This window comes from Xiphophorus hellerii, chromosome 5, assembly GCF_003331165.1.
Source record: "Xiphophorus hellerii strain 12219 chromosome 5, Xiphophorus_hellerii-4.1, whole genome shotgun sequence".
In the NCBI taxonomy this organism is placed as follows: domain Eukaryota; kingdom Metazoa; phylum Chordata; class Actinopteri; order Cyprinodontiformes; family Poeciliidae; genus Xiphophorus; species Xiphophorus hellerii.
The window spans coordinates 281,880-298,540 of record NC_045676.1 but is presented as its reverse complement, the minus strand read 5'-3'; the positions used below and the strand labels follow the sequence as shown (position 1 = coordinate 298,540).

General features: G+C 48.0%; 1 protein-coding gene across 3 annotated transcripts in view; it reads left to right on the top strand.

Moving 5' to 3' along the window:
• The window catches only part of LOC116720086 (spectrin beta chain, non-erythrocytic 1-like), a 31,666-nt gene that overhangs the window by 9,350 nt on the left and 5,655 nt on the right, over positions 1–16,661 (top strand). For all 3 annotated transcript variants that reach the window (XM_032563118.1, XM_032563120.1, XM_032563119.1), the window contains 22 exons: positions 788–975; positions 1,053–1,170; positions 1,242–1,400; positions 1,478–1,780; positions 1,846–1,999; positions 9,645–10,515; positions 10,589–10,726; positions 10,822–11,578; positions 11,684–11,886; positions 12,104–12,194; positions 12,300–12,446; positions 13,204–13,467; positions 13,548–13,772; positions 13,905–13,994; positions 14,068–14,346; positions 14,419–14,549; positions 14,748–14,952; positions 15,032–15,406; positions 15,517–15,761; positions 15,835–15,973; positions 16,250–16,334; positions 16,403–16,599. In XM_032563118.1, coding sequence (XP_032419009.1) covers positions 788–975; positions 1,053–1,170; positions 1,242–1,400; positions 1,478–1,780; positions 1,846–1,999; positions 9,645–10,515; positions 10,589–10,726; positions 10,822–11,578; positions 11,684–11,886; positions 12,104–12,194; positions 12,300–12,446; positions 13,204–13,467; positions 13,548–13,772; positions 13,905–13,994; positions 14,068–14,346; positions 14,419–14,549; positions 14,748–14,952; positions 15,032–15,406; positions 15,517–15,761; positions 15,835–15,973; positions 16,250–16,334; positions 16,403–16,599 — 5,364 coding nt within the window. The remainder of the gene's footprint in view (positions 1–787; positions 976–1,052; positions 1,171–1,241; positions 1,401–1,477; positions 1,781–1,845; positions 2,000–9,644; positions 10,516–10,588; positions 10,727–10,821; positions 11,579–11,683; positions 11,887–12,103; positions 12,195–12,299; positions 12,447–13,203; positions 13,468–13,547; positions 13,773–13,904; positions 13,995–14,067; positions 14,347–14,418; positions 14,550–14,747; positions 14,953–15,031; positions 15,407–15,516; positions 15,762–15,834; positions 15,974–16,249; positions 16,335–16,402; positions 16,600–16,661) is intronic.

Below are 16,661 nucleotides of genomic sequence, written 5' to 3'. Positions count from 1 at the left end.
TTATTTTTCCAAGGACCAATGGGCTCAGAGTTTTAGCTGCTACAAGAACTCTGGACTTTATTTATGTCCTGAACTCTTTTCCTAAGAAAATCGTTTTGGACATAAAGAACGTTGGACATGAAGTCCAAAGAATGTGGACAAAATTCAAAACGTCCATTTTGATTCCAAGTTTTCCATGATAAATAACAAGCTTGCTTTCCAAAAATAACAGGACTTTAAACAAACAAAATAATCCAGGATTTAAGGTCCAGTCGTGTTCTGGGAACTGACTGGAGTCTGTTATTTAAATCCCAAAGACTTTGAAAGGAAGATTTGGCCAATTATCCAGTGCTGTAAGAATCAGTTAGATCCTTCCGTCTGAACAAAAGAAACAGGCGTGTTGAGTCTAGAAAGCATCTTAACATCCTCCTTCAGAGACATCTGCAGGTTCTGGTCCAGACGGGTCACCCAGCAGGCAGGTTGGTTCCGGTCCACTCTCCTGCTTCCTGCTGTTTCCAGAAGCTAGTTGCTAGTTTTCAGGCACTTTGCTTCAATCTGGTCAGAATATGAACCTCACTGCCCAAACTGATCCGTCACTGTTCATAAACCTGAGGTTCTTCAACCAGGTGAGATACAGAGCAGAACTGCACCAATCAGAGATGAGCAGGTACTCAGCAACTCCCTGACCAAACCAAAGGACCGGTACCAAGGCCCTGGTTCCTTCTTCACCCTTCAGGTCGGATTTCTGTGAATCCGGTTCCGGTCTGCTGTCAGTTCACCTGAGTCATCCAGGTTCTTTGTTGTCCAGGTGTTGGACAACGCCATCGAGACCGAGAAGATGATAGAGAAGTACGAGTCGCTGGCGTCGGACCTGCTGGAGTGGATCGAACAGACCATCATCATCCTCAACAACAGGAAGTTCGCCAACTCCCTGGTGGGAGTCCAGCAGCAGCTGCAGGCCTTCAACACGTACCGGACCGTGGAGAAACCGCCCAAGTGAGTGGCGGATCCTCCATGTGTCCTCAGCTCCAGGTAACTCCACCTGTTCAGACATTGATTTTGTTGTCTCTCAGGTTCACAGAGAAGGGGAACCTGGAGGTTCTGCTCTTCACCATCCAGAGCAAGATGAGGGCCAACAACCAGAAGGTCTACATGCCCCGCGAGGGGAAGCTCATCTCAGACATCAACAAGGTGAGCGCCGCCCACCGCCGTTCTCTGAAACGTCGTCCAGATTTCGAGTCTTCGTCTGCTCCTCCCATCAGGCCTGGGAACGCCTGGAGAAGGCGGAGCATGAGAGGGAGCTGGCTCTTCGGACGGAGCTGATCCGACAGGAGAAACTGGAGCAGCTGGCCAGACGCTTTGACCGCAAGGCAGCCATGAGGGAGACCTGGCTCAGTGAAAACCAGAGGCTGGTGTCTCAGGTGAGCAGAGCTCTGCAGCAGTTCACCTTTAGCTCACCTGTCCTGCCTTCCTCACCTGCCCTCCCCTCTGACTCCAGGACAACTTTGGCTTCGACCTTCAAGCCGTGGAGGCGGCCACCAAGAAGCACGAGGCCATCGAGACGGACATCGCGGCGTACGAGGAGCGTGTTCAGGCTGTGGTCGCCGTGGCGAAGGAGCTGGAGGCGGAGCGTTACCACGACATCAAGCGCATCGCGGCCAGAAAGGACAACGTGATCCGGCTGTGGGAGTACCTGCTGGAGCTGCTGAAGGCCCGCCGGCAGCGGCTGGAGATGAACCTGGGCCTGCAGAGGGTCTTCCAGGAGATGCTCTACATTATGGACTGGATGGACGAGATGAAGGCAGGCAGAGGAACCCACCTTCAGCCCCGGACCAGGACCAGCTCTAACCCCGGTCTGTCTTCCAGATGCTGCTGCTGTCTCAGGACTACGGGAAGCACCTGCTGGGCGTGGAAGACCTGCTGCAGAAACACGCGCTGGTGGAGGCCGACATCGCCATCCAGGCCGACAGGGTGAAGGCCGTCGTCAACAACGCCAACAAGCACTCGGTGGCCGACAGCGGTGAGCAGCTCTGGCCACATCTGGCCCCGCACCTTCACCATGAGCGCCACCTGGAGGAGAACAGCTACTTAAACTAGAACAATTGCTGTTGAGAAAACTAATCTGCAGAATGAACACAGCAACACAGAGTTGCATTTCTGTCAGCTCCTCCCTTTGCCCCGAGAGTCTGGGGGATTTTGCTGCCGTCATTCCAAAGAACACGATTTCGGTCCGAAAGCACGACTTCATGTCGTAAAGCTTGTAAAGCTCCTACTCCAAACTTCTGCTCTCAAATATTCACTCTGCTTTCTCAAACCTTTCTCCTCGCACTCAAAACTCGTCTCTCTGCTCAGATCAAATGTCAGCCGATGGAACGCAGGTGATCTACTGGGTGCGTTTGTTTCCTTCTAGTGGGTGAGCCTGTGTGGCGATGTGTCTGTCTAGAGAGACATATCTGTCTACCCTATATCAATATACGAGCAATCTAGATAGATATTAATAGAAAACCCATCAATCTGATAAAAATCAGCAGCCATTGTTTTGACTCTTTAAAGTGTAACTGACCTCTGACCCCGCGCTGAGGGATGGGTGGTGTCATCAGGATGAAAGAAGGACTGCTGTCAACTTATCCACTTTGTTGCTTATCGATTTTTCAGATTCCTCTCTGGCTTTTTTTCCAAAGCAATAACTAATAATAAATGTAATGTAGAGTGAGAAAACATTTGGCTCTAAGCTTCTGATTTATGTCGTCATAGCAACGACTAACAACTAACATAGCAACTGTCAAGACAGCTGGGTACAAGCACCAGCTATGGACATATAGATCATGTATCTGTTCGCACTTTCTGCAAATTATTACATGTTGGTGGAGACTTTTATGGCGACAGCGTTCTGCAGCCGGACCGCAGCCTCTCTGTCCTGAGCGAGCCGCTATTAGCAGCTATTACATATTGCAGATAAATCACATAAAGCCGAGTAGCTATCGATCAATGTTTGCCAGTCGCCATGGCAACCCTTGTTACTTCAAATTTGGACTCCCATTGGGCAGGCGGGGAGGGAGGGAGCGCTGGCTCACCCACTAGAAGGAAACAAACGCACCCAGTATAAAGCTTGCATTCTATTGGCTGAGAGGTTGCCAGGCAACAGTACTTTTCTGTTCCAAGCAGAAAATGATTCGTAAGCCAGCAGAGAGGTTTGCAAGAGGAGAGTGGATCCTAGCAGAGAGACGGGTTTTGAGCGCGAGGAGAAAAGTTTGGAGTTCAAGCATCACAAGTTTTGAGAATAAAAACATGAAGTCCTACTTTCAAAATGAAAATGTGTGCTCTGGAATTATGGCAGAAAAATCCCCCATACGAGCGTCACTGAAAAGGTTTCACATGAGCCCAATAGAGGAAGGGCGACACTCCCTGCTGTTTTACAGAAAACCAGAATGCAATGCAAACAGCTGGGAGTGAAATTTGTGCCAACAGCAGCTTTCTGCTTGGGAAAAACCGTTGAAGTTTGAAAGGCATCAGCTACCAGACTGCACTCTGTAAAACTGAAAATGAGCAAAAGTTAGCATAAAACTTAAATTGTGATTTTAGAAAAACTATAAGGCCTATCAAAACGTTGAGTCATCTGAAGGTAGAGGAATGGCTTGTGACTTGCTTAAAAGTTGAAAGAAGTTTCTAAGTTGAAGTAGGTGGAAGTAGCAAGCTGCCAAAGTCCACAAAGTTTTTGCTGAATTCTGAAGATTTTCAATCCATTTCAGTGGGGATGAAATTTGCATAAAAGTTGAAATACTTCAAAACTTGCAATGGCAGACTTACTGCAGCTTAAGGCAAGTTAAATTTAAGACTTTTTAATACTTTTTTTAATACCGCCTGAAATTAAACTTAAGACCAACTTCACAATAAACACAAATAGAAATAAAACTAGTGACAATTTTACCCAGAAGTTAAAAAAACCCAAAACTTTCTGGTCCAACGTAAAAGTTAAGTTTTTTTAAACACTTTCCAAAGTTGAAAAAAAGTGAAAAGGCACAACTGGCAGATAATTATTAATTTTAAACAAGGATTCTGCATTTTTTGTCTCCTGGAGGGGAACTGTAGGAAGCATCAGGCCAGGTCTCTATGTAAAGATCTCAGTTTGGACCTGGCAGCGATCGGCAGCAACATCATCCCAATGATGACCAGCTGCTTAAATCAAAGTCAGATAAATGTCAAATATCTCTGTGTAGAAAGAGTAATTTCAGTGTAATGGATGTCTGCATCAAATCCTGCCTTTTCTTCCCAGTGTTGTGACTGGAACTTGCTGGTATTGAAGCTCCTGCTTGTATTTCTTTCTCCCACAAGCTTTGCAGATTACATTTTCCTGCTCCGGTTCTGACTGTTCGGCCCTCCTGTGGTTTTTAAGAGTCGGTCATTTAAACCCCACTAGAGTTTTCCTCGGCCCGGCGGAGTCGCACTGTGTGGGCTCAGAGCCGCGGCGCTGATCCGCTGTCCGACCGTGACGCTTGCTGTGCTCCTCCTGAGCAACGCGCTCAGACCGGGGAGGACGGAGACTCTTAACAGCACCGGCCATCAGCTGGTGATTATCTCACCGATGGGTTTAAGCCTTTACACACAACAGTTGACATCAGCTAAGCTGATTTTTGTTCTTTCATCAAATATCCAGTTTGCTTTAGAAAGTGAATAAATGCATTCACCAGACCGTCCTCTCCCCGGATTGAATCAGAACAGAAGGATCCTGCCGGGTCCTACGGAGGCCTCCGGGGGACATGGGAACATCTTCCTTTTGCGTTCCCTCGCAATCTGCTTACTGCAATATTTGCTGGTCTATTTTGTATACAGTCACTAATGTCAATTAACATTTCAAATATATACACATATAAAGAGCCTAAGTGGGTAGAGCGCCCCCTGGGTTAACTGGGGGAATCTCATCTGTCCAGGTGTCAATCATCTCCAGGCCACGATTATCGATTTATTCCATTTTGATTATCATGCTTCAAACTTTACAAGGACTGACCAGGACAAACTGCACTTCCTCATACACACGGCGCCGTCGTTCCCATTCATACCTGGTGACGACACGCCCACCACCAAGTGTCCTGTCAAATCAATATTTCATTCATAAGCTCTTACAGAGCCTCGGAGAAAACGAGTTTATTATTATTAACTGTTTGGTGCAAAAAACTGATTGAAACTCGATTTATTGGCTGCATGTTTGTGTTTGTTAAGGTTGAGGTGAAACTGAACATAAAAACGGCCTTTAAACAGAGACACAATCAAAACTGTCTCATAACCCGCCACAATAACTCAGAAATAGTTCAAATAGTTTGGATGTATTTTTATTCCTTTTGCACTTACGGAAAGTTTCTGTTTATATCAGAGTTGTGGTGCATTTCTATACTAAAGAAAAAGACATCAAACTTCAGATATTCCACAACAAAAATAGATAAGTTTAAGTAAGTACACTCTAAATTTGTAAAAGTCATAAGTACTCCACAGTTTCTAAGTAATATTAAAAACTAAATGTTCCTGTTTTTCTGGACTCTAATTCCTTTTCTGGGTCGCAGTTCTTCCTCTAAAAGAGGCTTTCTGATGGGATGGGTGCGTTTGATTTATGGACTGGGACATTTTACACAGGTGGGACTGGACCAACAATAAACCTTAAAATAAAAACCAGGAAAGCCCAGCAGACAGTGAATTTTTAATTCAAGTCAAATCAAAACCTGATAAAAGTGCAGAAAACAATAACTAATAAAAACTTTGTTCCAAAGTAAAGACAGGCATGCCAAAGTTATTTTTAAAGAACTGCTCTTGTAACAAGTACCTCATTACAATTTTACTTTAGATACTTTGTGATGAGCATTAGTTTTACTCATCACAAAGGAAATGAGAGCATGTTGGCCCCAAACGGTTTATTTAAAGCAGCACATTATAAATAAAAAGCAACACAAAATATTAAGTGTATTTTTAATGGGACATTAATTCCAGATATCTGATTCCAGCCGTTTGTTCCTCCTGTCTAATAGTTTTAAATAACCGACTCCAAACTAAGATCCTGATTTTCTGTTTTCAGTTTCAATCAATAGAAATTATAATCACTAGAACCTGATGAAACTGACATTTCCATTTGTTGTTCAAATAATAAAGTTTACAATGCATGATAAAGCTGCTGCCTTCCCCGTATCTACAGTTAAATCCATATCTTAGTTACAGCTAGATGTTTTCTTTTCTCAGAAGTAACTTGAACTAAACTTAGATTTGAATACAAACCCAGCTGAAGGATCAACGCCGTTTGTTCTGCCGTTTCCTTATAGTTTGTTTTTACTCATTAATGGACATGATTTCAAATCTAACTGAGTAACTTTACTCAAAACAAATTCAAGTAAAAATAAAAGGTCAGGTTTTGTAAACAACCTAAAGGCCAAATTAGACAAATTGTAATTACGTCAATAAATGTAAATGTAGCGAATTACTTTCCAGAGTTTTTCCACATTGTGAAGTGTTTCTACTTTCTGCATTATCCATACAGTAAAATATTTATGATTTTATTTGCTTTGGTTCGGGCTGTTGTAAAAGAATATTTTAGTAATCGACTACGGTACTCTAAAGAATATTTTTCCGATTATCTGATTAATCGTCTCTCTCTCACCGCCATTCCTACCGTTCCTCCTGTCTAGTCCAACCATCGCATGCAAAGTTCAACAATCCTCATTTTCCCCCAAACCTGGCAAAACGCCGCTCAATTCAACGCCTTGCTGCTAACACGATGTGCTACATAATTGAGAGGGATGCATTTTCCTCGATGAATTTTAATAATCGAGGTGCTCGAATCATTCGAGGAATCGTTTCAGTCCTACACAATGAGCCACTGACTGAACTACTTTCACCGATCCGCTTTTACCCGTGTGAACCCAACCCGGCTCCAGATCCTTGATGTTTTTGCTCCTGCCTTTTTAACCAGCCCTTCCTTTGGACCCTCAGCCACGCCGCTTCCCGCTTCCTCTGGTTACGTCATGAACGAGCTTTCTATCATTTATACTAGCAACGGGCGGGCAGTAGGGGGCGCTGGCGGAAATTTTTACAAAAGGGAGGCTCTGAGATTCCTTTGCTCCAAGGTAAACTTTACACCTTAAATGCTCAACAAAACCAGTTTAGACTTTGAGCAACTTGCTAAAACTGTATTGTGACATTACAACATGCAGCGTATCGATGGCAGCTCTTCTTCTCTTCAGTGTCTGTTAGCTTCTCCTGCTAATGTAGCTTCTCCATCAGTTCAGCGTCTCACCGGCTGATGATGCTGTGATTCACTTGTCTGGTGTCTGATTTTCAAATATTTGATGTTTTATTGAGGATTTTTGTGCATATGTTTGGCAGTGCTGTGACATGTCAAAGCAGCAACTGATAATAAAAATGTTTTATTGTCCGTCTGGATGCTTCATGGAAGGACAACAGAATATCGCTCTGATGTCACTAAAATCACGACACCCTCAGAAAAATGAACCCATTTAAATAAAGAAATCCTCCATGTGTGATTTTATAGAGAACGTTCATTTTATAGAGTTATTGGTGCTAAAAGTGATCCGGTATGAAACGGTACCACAGCACTTTTGAATTTAAATCATCAGAATACCGGGATTTTTCCCGTTGTTTTAAAAGGTTTACGTCAGTCTGCTTTTCTCCATCGATACTCTTCCTGACCGCAGGGGGTAAAAAAAATAAAAACGATAAAACTCTGAAACAGGAGAACCAGGATGCAGAACAGAGCAACGAATTAGATGTGAATCAGGATCAGAGAATCCGGATCAGAGAATCCGGATCAGAGAATCCGGATCAGAGAATCCGGAGGTGAACAGCGAAAAATCAATATGAGAGGAAAATCAGGTGAAACATGTGATGATTAAGCAGCAGGTGATGAGCGAAGATTACTGGAGGTGAGCGACAATAAAAACTCTAAAAATAAAACTAGCAACAGGAAAGACACTAAAGAAGAAAAAATAAACAAAGAGAGGATAAAACTAATCAAAGAAAACTAAATGGAAATGAATGAAGAACAAAATGCAAGAATAAACTAAGAAACTAAATTAAATACAGAGGAATAAACTGGTATGGCAAGACCTTTTGAGCAATAATTAACACAGAGGTCTGTATGGCAACAATAAATAGACATTGCTTTCAGATAAAACATAAAATAATATTGGTAAAGCCCCATGGGTTTGTTGAGAACACATCTAGTACTAAGAAGAAATATATTTTACAGACAACAACAGTAAGGAGCTTTTCACCTATTTATGTTTTTAATTAGTTTTGATATTTTTATTTCCTCAGTATTATTTTTCATGTCATGATGGTGTTCAGTGACTCCATGACATTTTTAATCTGACTCATTAGGATTTGATTAAGAACCAGCTTTGGTCTTTGTAATTTATATCCAGTAAAACTAATAATCTATAAATCAATAGTCAGGTCTACATAAAGATATAATCCATGTTTCTGTCCCATATTTCTATGGCATTAAAAGGATCTGGAACTTTAGTTTTTCCACTGAAAGCTCTGGTTTACACAGTAAACGCCATGTGGATGAAATTTTATGGAGGATACTCTGATGTCCCATTCTCCTGAAGGCAGCACAGAGCTGCAGAAACAGAAACATTGGAGAGAAGAAGAGTTATGATTGATATGGTTGCAGTTCTATTCATGTTCTAATGTTGCAGAGCAGAGCGCTGTTTGCAGATAGATCAAAGTTTAAGCTGCTATTGTTGAACATCTTTTATCTGGTCATTTTGTTCAACATTTAGCAACTAACATCAGAAAATGGCTCAGAACAAGAATATGTTTTCCTCTCTGATTGGCTGCTGATTTTAACTGGAATGTTCTTTCATTGCATTTTTCTTAGACACCTGTAAAAATGATTTTTATTCCCATGGCTTTTTTGTTCTCGGGAAATTATTTTTGATGATAAATACAGAAACAACCATAAAAATCAAAACATCAACAATAGTGATAGTAATATTAGTAATACAATAATATTCAGTGCAAAGTAGTTTACGACTTCTATGGGTTAGGGTTAGGCGGTGAGGAACCAGGATGATGGACTGGGGGCTCTGGCCCAAAAAAGGTTGAGAATCACTGATTTATACCGTATATATTGTGCATTCCTACTTCCCATGAGGTTAAAGGTAACATACTGCTATCTGGTTATATGAACAACCTGGATCTGCTATTAGAGTTACGGCTGCAACCACACCGCCTTTCACTGGTCCAACTACAGGCACTGAGTGGCGCATCTGGTAAAATAAATAAATCTTACTTATTTTAATATTTGAGACATATTACAATCATTCTATTTACAATATGTTAACATTTTTAAGACCTGTGAAAAATTAATTTAAGACTTTTAAGGTTAATTAAGGTCTTACTTTTAGATTGATGAATTCAATGCCTTTTAAGTCTTTGTATGGACCGCGGGAACCCTGAATAGGCAAAATTACCAAAAGTCACAGCACACCTCTCCTGAAGAAGCTGAATGCATTGATATATACATTGTTGAAATCAGATGAAATATGCACAAGTAGCCAAGAGCTGAAAAATGTGCAGAAGATCATTCTGGCTGATCATGGAGAGGTCAGCCCACAAGCTGAAACCAGATTCCTGATGAAAACACTTTGTCTGTTCTCCAGGCTACAAGCCCTGTGATCCTCAGATCATCAAGGACCGGGTGGCCCACTTGGAGTTCTGCTACCAGGAGCTGACCCAGCTGGCCGCTGAGCGCCGTGCACGTCTCGAGGAATCTCGCCGACTCTGGAAGTTCTTCTGGGAAATGGCGGAGGAAGAGGGCTGGATCCGGGAGAAGGAGCAGATCCTGTCCTCCATGGAGCACGGCAAGGACCTGACCGGGGCGGTGCGCCTCCTGAGCCAGCAGCGGGCCCTGGAGGACGAGATGAGTGGCCGGGCCGGACACCTGCAGCACACCATCGCTGAGGGCCGGGCCATGGTGGATGCCGGTCACTTTGGTGCTGCCAAGATCCAGGAGCGAGTCTCAGACCTGCAGGCTCAGTGGGTAGCGCTGGAGCAGCTTGCAGCAGTGAGAAAGAAGAGACTGGAGGAAGCTCTGGCCATGCACCAGTTCCAGGCCGATGCGGACGATGTGGATGCGTGGACACTGGACGCTCTGCGCATTGTCTCCAGTGGAGAGACGGGCCATGATGAGTTCTCCACCCAGGCTCTGGTCAGGAAGCACAAGGATGCTGCAGCGGAGGTGGCCAGCTACCGTTCGGTCATCGACTCTCTGCATGAGCAGGTCACCCTGCTGCCCAAAGAGGAGGCGGAGTCAGAGGTCGTGCAGGGCCGCCTAGCTGGCATTGAGGAGCGCTACAAGGAAGTGTCCGAGCTCACGAAGCTGAGGAAGCAGGCGCTCCAGGATGCACTGGCTCTCTACAAGATGATGAGTGAGGCTGACGCCTGCGAAGTTTGGATCGACGAGAAGGAGCAGTGGTTGAACAGCATGGAGATTCCTGAGAAACTGGAGGACCTGGAGGTGATACAGCACAGGTAACAGCCGAGGGACTGCATGCATCCTGGATCTCTGTCAGGCTGTACAGATCTGATGTGGATCTCTCTGCAGGTTTGAGAATCTGGAGCCAGAGATGAACAACCAAGCGTCTCGCGTTGCTGTGGTGAACCAGATCGCCCGACAGCTGATTCACAGCGGCCATCCGAGCGAGACAAACATCAAGACTCAGCAGGATAAACTGAACAACAGGTACATATGGCCCGCTGGGAAAGACAGAACCTTAAAGGTACAATGCAGACCTGAATCTGGACACATTTTTAGATTGTCTGACCCTCTGTCTGCAGGTGGAGCCAGTTCCGAGACCTGGTGGACCAGAAGAAGGAGTCCCTGAACTCTGCACTGGGTGTGCAGAACTATCACCTCGACTGCAATGAGACCAAATCCTGGATCAAAGAAAAGACCAAACTAATCGAGTCCACCCAGGAGCTGGGCAATGACCTCACCGGAGTCATGGCTCTGCAGAGGAAGCTGACCGGCATGGAGCGAGACTTGGTGGCCATCGAAGACAAGCTGGGTGACCTGCGGGGTGAAGCCCAGAGGCTGGCTGAGGAGCATCCTGACCAGGCCAGCGCCATCACAGACCGGATGGCTGAGATCACTGCCGTCTGGGACGAGATGAAGAATACTCTGAAAACACGAGAGGAGTCCCTGGGCGAAGCCAGGAAGCTGCAGCAGTTCCTGCGAGAGCTTGACGACTTCCAGTCCTGGCTGTCCCGCACTCAGACAGCCATCGCCTCCGAAGACATGCCCAACACGCTGTCTGAGGCAGAGAAGCTGATGGCTCAACACGAAAGCATCAAAAACGAGATCCACAACTACGAGGAGGACTACCAGAAGATGAGAGACATGGGGGAGATGGTGACGCAGGGCCAGGTGGACGCCCAGTACATGTTCCTGAGGCAGCGGCTGCAGGCGCTCGACACCGGCTGGAACGACCTGCTCAAAATGTGGGAGAACCGGCAGAACCTGCTGTCTCAGTCGCACGCCTACCAGCTGTTCCTGAGGGACACCAAGCAGGCAGAGGCTTTCCTCAACAACCAAGTAAGTCCAGACCCCAGAATCAGGACCTGTAAGCGCTGAACGTCTTGCCTGTTCTGGTCCCTGAAACAGAACCGCCTCCAGACTTCTAGCTTATCCTCTCTCCAGGAGTACGTGCTGGCTCACACAGAGATGCCGACCACCCTGGAGGGCGCTGAGGGCGCCATCAAGAAGCAGGAGGACTTCATGACCACAATGGACGCCAACGAGGAGAAGATCAACGGTGTGGTGGAGGCAGGCAGGAGGCTGGCTGGTGATGGGAACATCAACGCTGAGCGCATCCTTGAGAGAGTGGCCTCCATCGACGACAGGTAGCTTCAGAACTACATCCAGTTTAACGGACCCAACATGGCTTTCTGTAGCATCAGCAGCTTGAGGAGTCTGTGTTCAGGAGCTGGATTGTGAGGGTGCTGCCTTCATGCTCTAGACTGTAGAGTTTCTGCTTTTTCTAACCCTAACCCTTCATTTACCTGTTTGGTTCACATGGAGCCTGTCTGTAGAGCTACTTGCTGTTTCTTCTTGTTCCAGGCACAAGAAGAACAGGGAGGCAGCAGTGGAGCTGCTGATGAGACTGAAGGACAACCGCGATCTTCAGAAGTTCCTGCAGGACTGCCAGGAGGTCAGCCCTTCAGAAGCACATTTTAACCCAACATTTCCAGAGAACTGGCTCAGAAAGTCTGAGACGGAGGTTCCAGAAATCAGGTTCTGTTGGGTCTCTTTGCAGCTCTCTTTATGGATCAGTGAGAAGATGCTGACGGCTCAGGATATGACCTACGACGAGGCCAGGAACCTGCACAGCAAGTGGCTGAAGCACCAGGCCTTCATGGCCGAGCTGCAGTCCAACAAGGAGTGGCTGGACAAGATCCAGAAGGTACTGAAGGGTGTAAAGTTCAGACAACTTGCTGCTCAGAGTTACGATGGTTCAGCTGAATCGGTCACGCCTGAGTCAACAGCTCATAATTTTATTTCCATTGAAACTATTCAGTATCTCCATGGAGGTTTATGTCATTTCTAGTGATTTTCCACCAACAATCCTCTTCGTGTAAACAAACGTTCCTCTCAGAACCGTAGACTGCAAGGTCAGCCTCTCCTTGGACCCGTAGTGGTCAAGGTAAAATATTACCATCATAACATCAACCAGTAACACCAGGGCCAATGAGTTTCTATGGAGAATGATCTTTTCTCCATTAGGTTCTTAATGTATGAAGAAAAGTCAGTGAGTTGAAATCATGAATTCCACTTAAGACTAAAGTACAGCTGGTCCATTTGTTCATGCTGTCCTTATGGGCTAACAGAGCAGAATGACATCTGACAATAGTTTGTAGTTCTCTTTGTTGGCCTCTATCTAAGCTACGCCCTAAAGAGCGCGTTTCCTAGTGTGTCATTTCCTTTAACCGTAGCTTTGCGGGCGTGTGCTCTATGTGTTTGCGTGTATGTACGTATATACGAGCATGCAAACACCTAAAACAAATAGAGGAAAATGCAGAATTATTTATTCTTAACATTTCCCAATTCTCAGAATAACTTGTTGAATATCACAAATAAGGCTAATCCTGTTCCTAAAGAAGTCCACTAGCCCTGCTATGTAGTGGGACAGATCTCATCTTCTTGGTTCCTCCTGACGTCAGGATGGGACGCTGCTGGTGTCAGAGAAGCCAGAGACGGAGGCGGTGGTGAAGGAGAAGCTGGCGTCACTCCACACCTTGTGGGAGAAGCTTGAGTCCACCACTCAGACCAAAGCTCAGGGTCTGTTTGACGCCAACAAGGCCGAGCTGTTTACACAGAGCTGTGCCGACTTGGACAAGTGGCTGGGCAGCCTGGAGGGCCAGATCCAGTCCGACGACTACGGCAAAGACCTGACATCTGTCAACATACTTCTGAAGAAACAGCAGGTAAAGCTGCCTGATGTGACTCTATGAATTTCATCTCCTTCTAAATGAGGGCGATGGATTGATGTCTGCCTCCTGCTCAGATGCTGGAGAACCAGGTGGATGTGCGCCAGAGGGAGGTGGTGGAGTTGCAGAGCCAAGTGAAGGCCCTTGGTCAAGAGGTGAAGGACACAGATGAGGTGGACGGGAGGAGACGGGTGGTGGAGAAGAAGTTCCAGGAGCTGCTGGAGCCACTGCGGTGTCGCAGGGACTTCCTGGTGGCATCCAGAGAAGTCCATCAGTTCAACCGTGATGTGGAGGATGAGCTTGTACGTGCACAAACAGACTCCTCCTCCAGAGGTTTACAACTGACCCTGCCCCCTGACAGTACCCTCCACCTGCTCCTTTCATGGCAGTAATCATGAAGGGGGCATTCTCACTGGTGTCCTTCCTTCCTGCAGCTCTGGGCCCAGGAGAGGATGCCAGTGGCCACATCCACTGAGCATGGACACAACCTGCAGACAGTCCAGCTGCTCATCAAGAAGAACCAGGTGACTTCTTCTTCTCCTGAGCTTCTGGAGTTTCCCAGCTGCACCCTGACCTCTCTGGTTGATGTGTCCTCAGACGCTGCAGAAGGAGATCCAGGGCCATCAGCCTCGCATCAACGACATCCTGGAGCGCAGCCGCAGCCTACTGCAGGACAAGTCCTCCAACACCGACTTGATCCGGCAGCGCCTGGCCGACCTGCAGCAGCTGTGGAAGGAGCTGATGGAGGAGGTGGAGCAGCGGCACAGCCGACTGGAGGAGGCCCACAAAGCTCAGCAGTACTACTTTGACGCCGCTGAGGCCGAGGCTTGGATGAGTGAACAGGAGCTCTACATGATGTCAGAGGAGAAAGCCAAGGTGAGTGGGAGCGAACAGATCAGCCTGTAAAGTTCCTGAAGTCACTTCTCAACCGTCCCGTGTTCTGGTCAGGACGAGCAGAGCGCCGTAACCATGCTGAAGAAGCATCAGATCATGGAGCAGGCTGTGGAGGACTACGCAGAGACCGTCCATCAGCTGTCCAAGACCAGCCGAGGACTAGTGGCTGCCGGACACCCTGAAAGGTTGTCACTGCTCCTGTTTTTATTGTTCTGCACCTTCCTGAGTAGAAACCTGAGTAGCTGTTGTTCGGGCTCTCAGAAAATAGAGGAGTCTCCCGATGTGAATTTTACTAGACAGGAACTGGTTCTCAGCAGGGCTTTTACTGTGAAAAATCTGCATACCAGTTGCCTTCTAATCCAGTTCCTTTGTTTGTCTGTCAGCGAGCGGATCAGCATGCGCCAGTCTCAGGTGGACAAGCTGTACGCCGGCCTGAAGGACCTGTCTGAGGAGAGGCGGGGCAAGCTGGACGAGAGGCTCCGCCTCTTCCAGCTCAACAGGGAGGTGGACGACCTGGAGCAGTGGATCGCCGAACGGGAGGTGGTGGCCGGGTCTCACGAGCTGGGCCAGGACTACGAACATGTTACGGTAAGTTCCTGTGGTCATGCGGTCTGTACCTGAAGTCTCCTGGATTGGAGCCGGGATGACCAACGTTCGGTGGCTTCAGATGCTACAGGAACGTTTCCGGGAGTTTGCGCGGGACACCGGGAACATCGGGCAGGAGAGAGTGGACGCCGTGAATCGGCTGGCGGACGAGCTAATCAACGCCGGGCATGGCGACGCGGCCACAGTGGCGGAGTGGAAGGACGGGCTGAACGAGGCCTGGGCCGACCTGCTGGAGCTCATCGACACTCGGACGCAGATCCTTGCCGCCTCCTTCGAGCTCCACAAGTTCTACCACGACGCCAAGGAGATCCTGGGACGCATCGCAGACAAGCAGAAGAAGCTGCCGGAGGAGGTCGGCCGGGACCAGAACACAGTGGAGACGCTGCAGAGGATGCACAACACCTTCGAACACGACATCCAGGCACTGGGAACACAGGTAACACAGCTGACAGTCCTTCTAGCCAGGAACAGGAGGAACAGGCAGAGTGTCTGCTGTCAGGATGTTCAGCTGAAGAACGGAGACAGCAGTGTAATGTCTGATTGCAGGTGAGGCAGCTTCAGGAGGACGCCGCGCGCCTGCAGTCGGCATACGCCGGAGACAAAGCCGACGACATCCAGCGACGGGAGGGTGACGTGTTGGAGGCGTGGAGGAGCCTGCTGGAGGCCTGCGACGGACGCAGGCTCCGCCTCCTCGACACTGGGGACAAGTTCCGGTTCTTCAGCATGGTCCGTGACCTGATGCTCTGGATGGACGACGTGATCCGGCTCATCGAGGCCCAGGAGAAGCCCAGGTAGGCCCGCCTGCTGCCACCGCCGCTCAGCCGGCGTCGGAAGTCCGACTGACGGGGATGTTTGTGGTTCCAGAGACGTTTCCTCCGTGGAGCTGCTGATGAACAACCATCAGGGCATCAAAGCGGAGATCGACGCCCGCAACGACAGCTTCACAGCCTGCATCGAGCTGGGCAAGGCCCTGCTGGCCCGCAAGCACTTCGCCTCAGAGGAGGTGAGCCAAGAGGAAACGGAGGGGGAACCTTCGAGACGGTTCTGGATTCCTCTCCAGACTGATGAACGTCTGATTCTTTCAGATCCAGCCTTAAAGTTCAACTGCTTTGTGCTGACAAACTGGTTCTATTAATGCTGTAAAAATAAGGTTTCAGGTGATATATATCTTAACTGGGGGCATGAATACTTTTCTGCCGCTCTGCCTGCCTGTGCAGCCTGGGGGTTTTGGTTCTGGTGGGTCCGGGCTGAGCTGTGTTCTGTGTTTCCTGTGGTCCAGATCAAGGAGAAGCTGCTGCAGCTCACCGACAAGAGGAAGGAGATGATCGACAAGTGGGAGGACCGCTGGGAGTGGCTCCGCCTCAGTAAGACACTTCCTGTTTACCCCGCGCCGGCCAATCAGAGCCACCCTAACCCTCCTGCTCCTCCCCAGTCCTGGAGGTGCACCAGTTCTCGCGGGATGCGGGCGTGGCCGAGGCCTGGCTGCTGGGCCAGGAGCCCTACCTGTCCAGCCGGGAGCTGGGCCGCAGCGTGGACGAGGTGGAGAAGCTCATCAAGCGCCACGAGGCCTTTGAGAAGTCCGCCGCCACCTGGGAGGAACGCTTCTCCGCCCTGGAGCGGCTGACCACGGTGAGCAGGGCGCCGGGCAGGCGGGGTCCCGCCCCGTCCGGGTCCACTGGCGCTGACGGCCC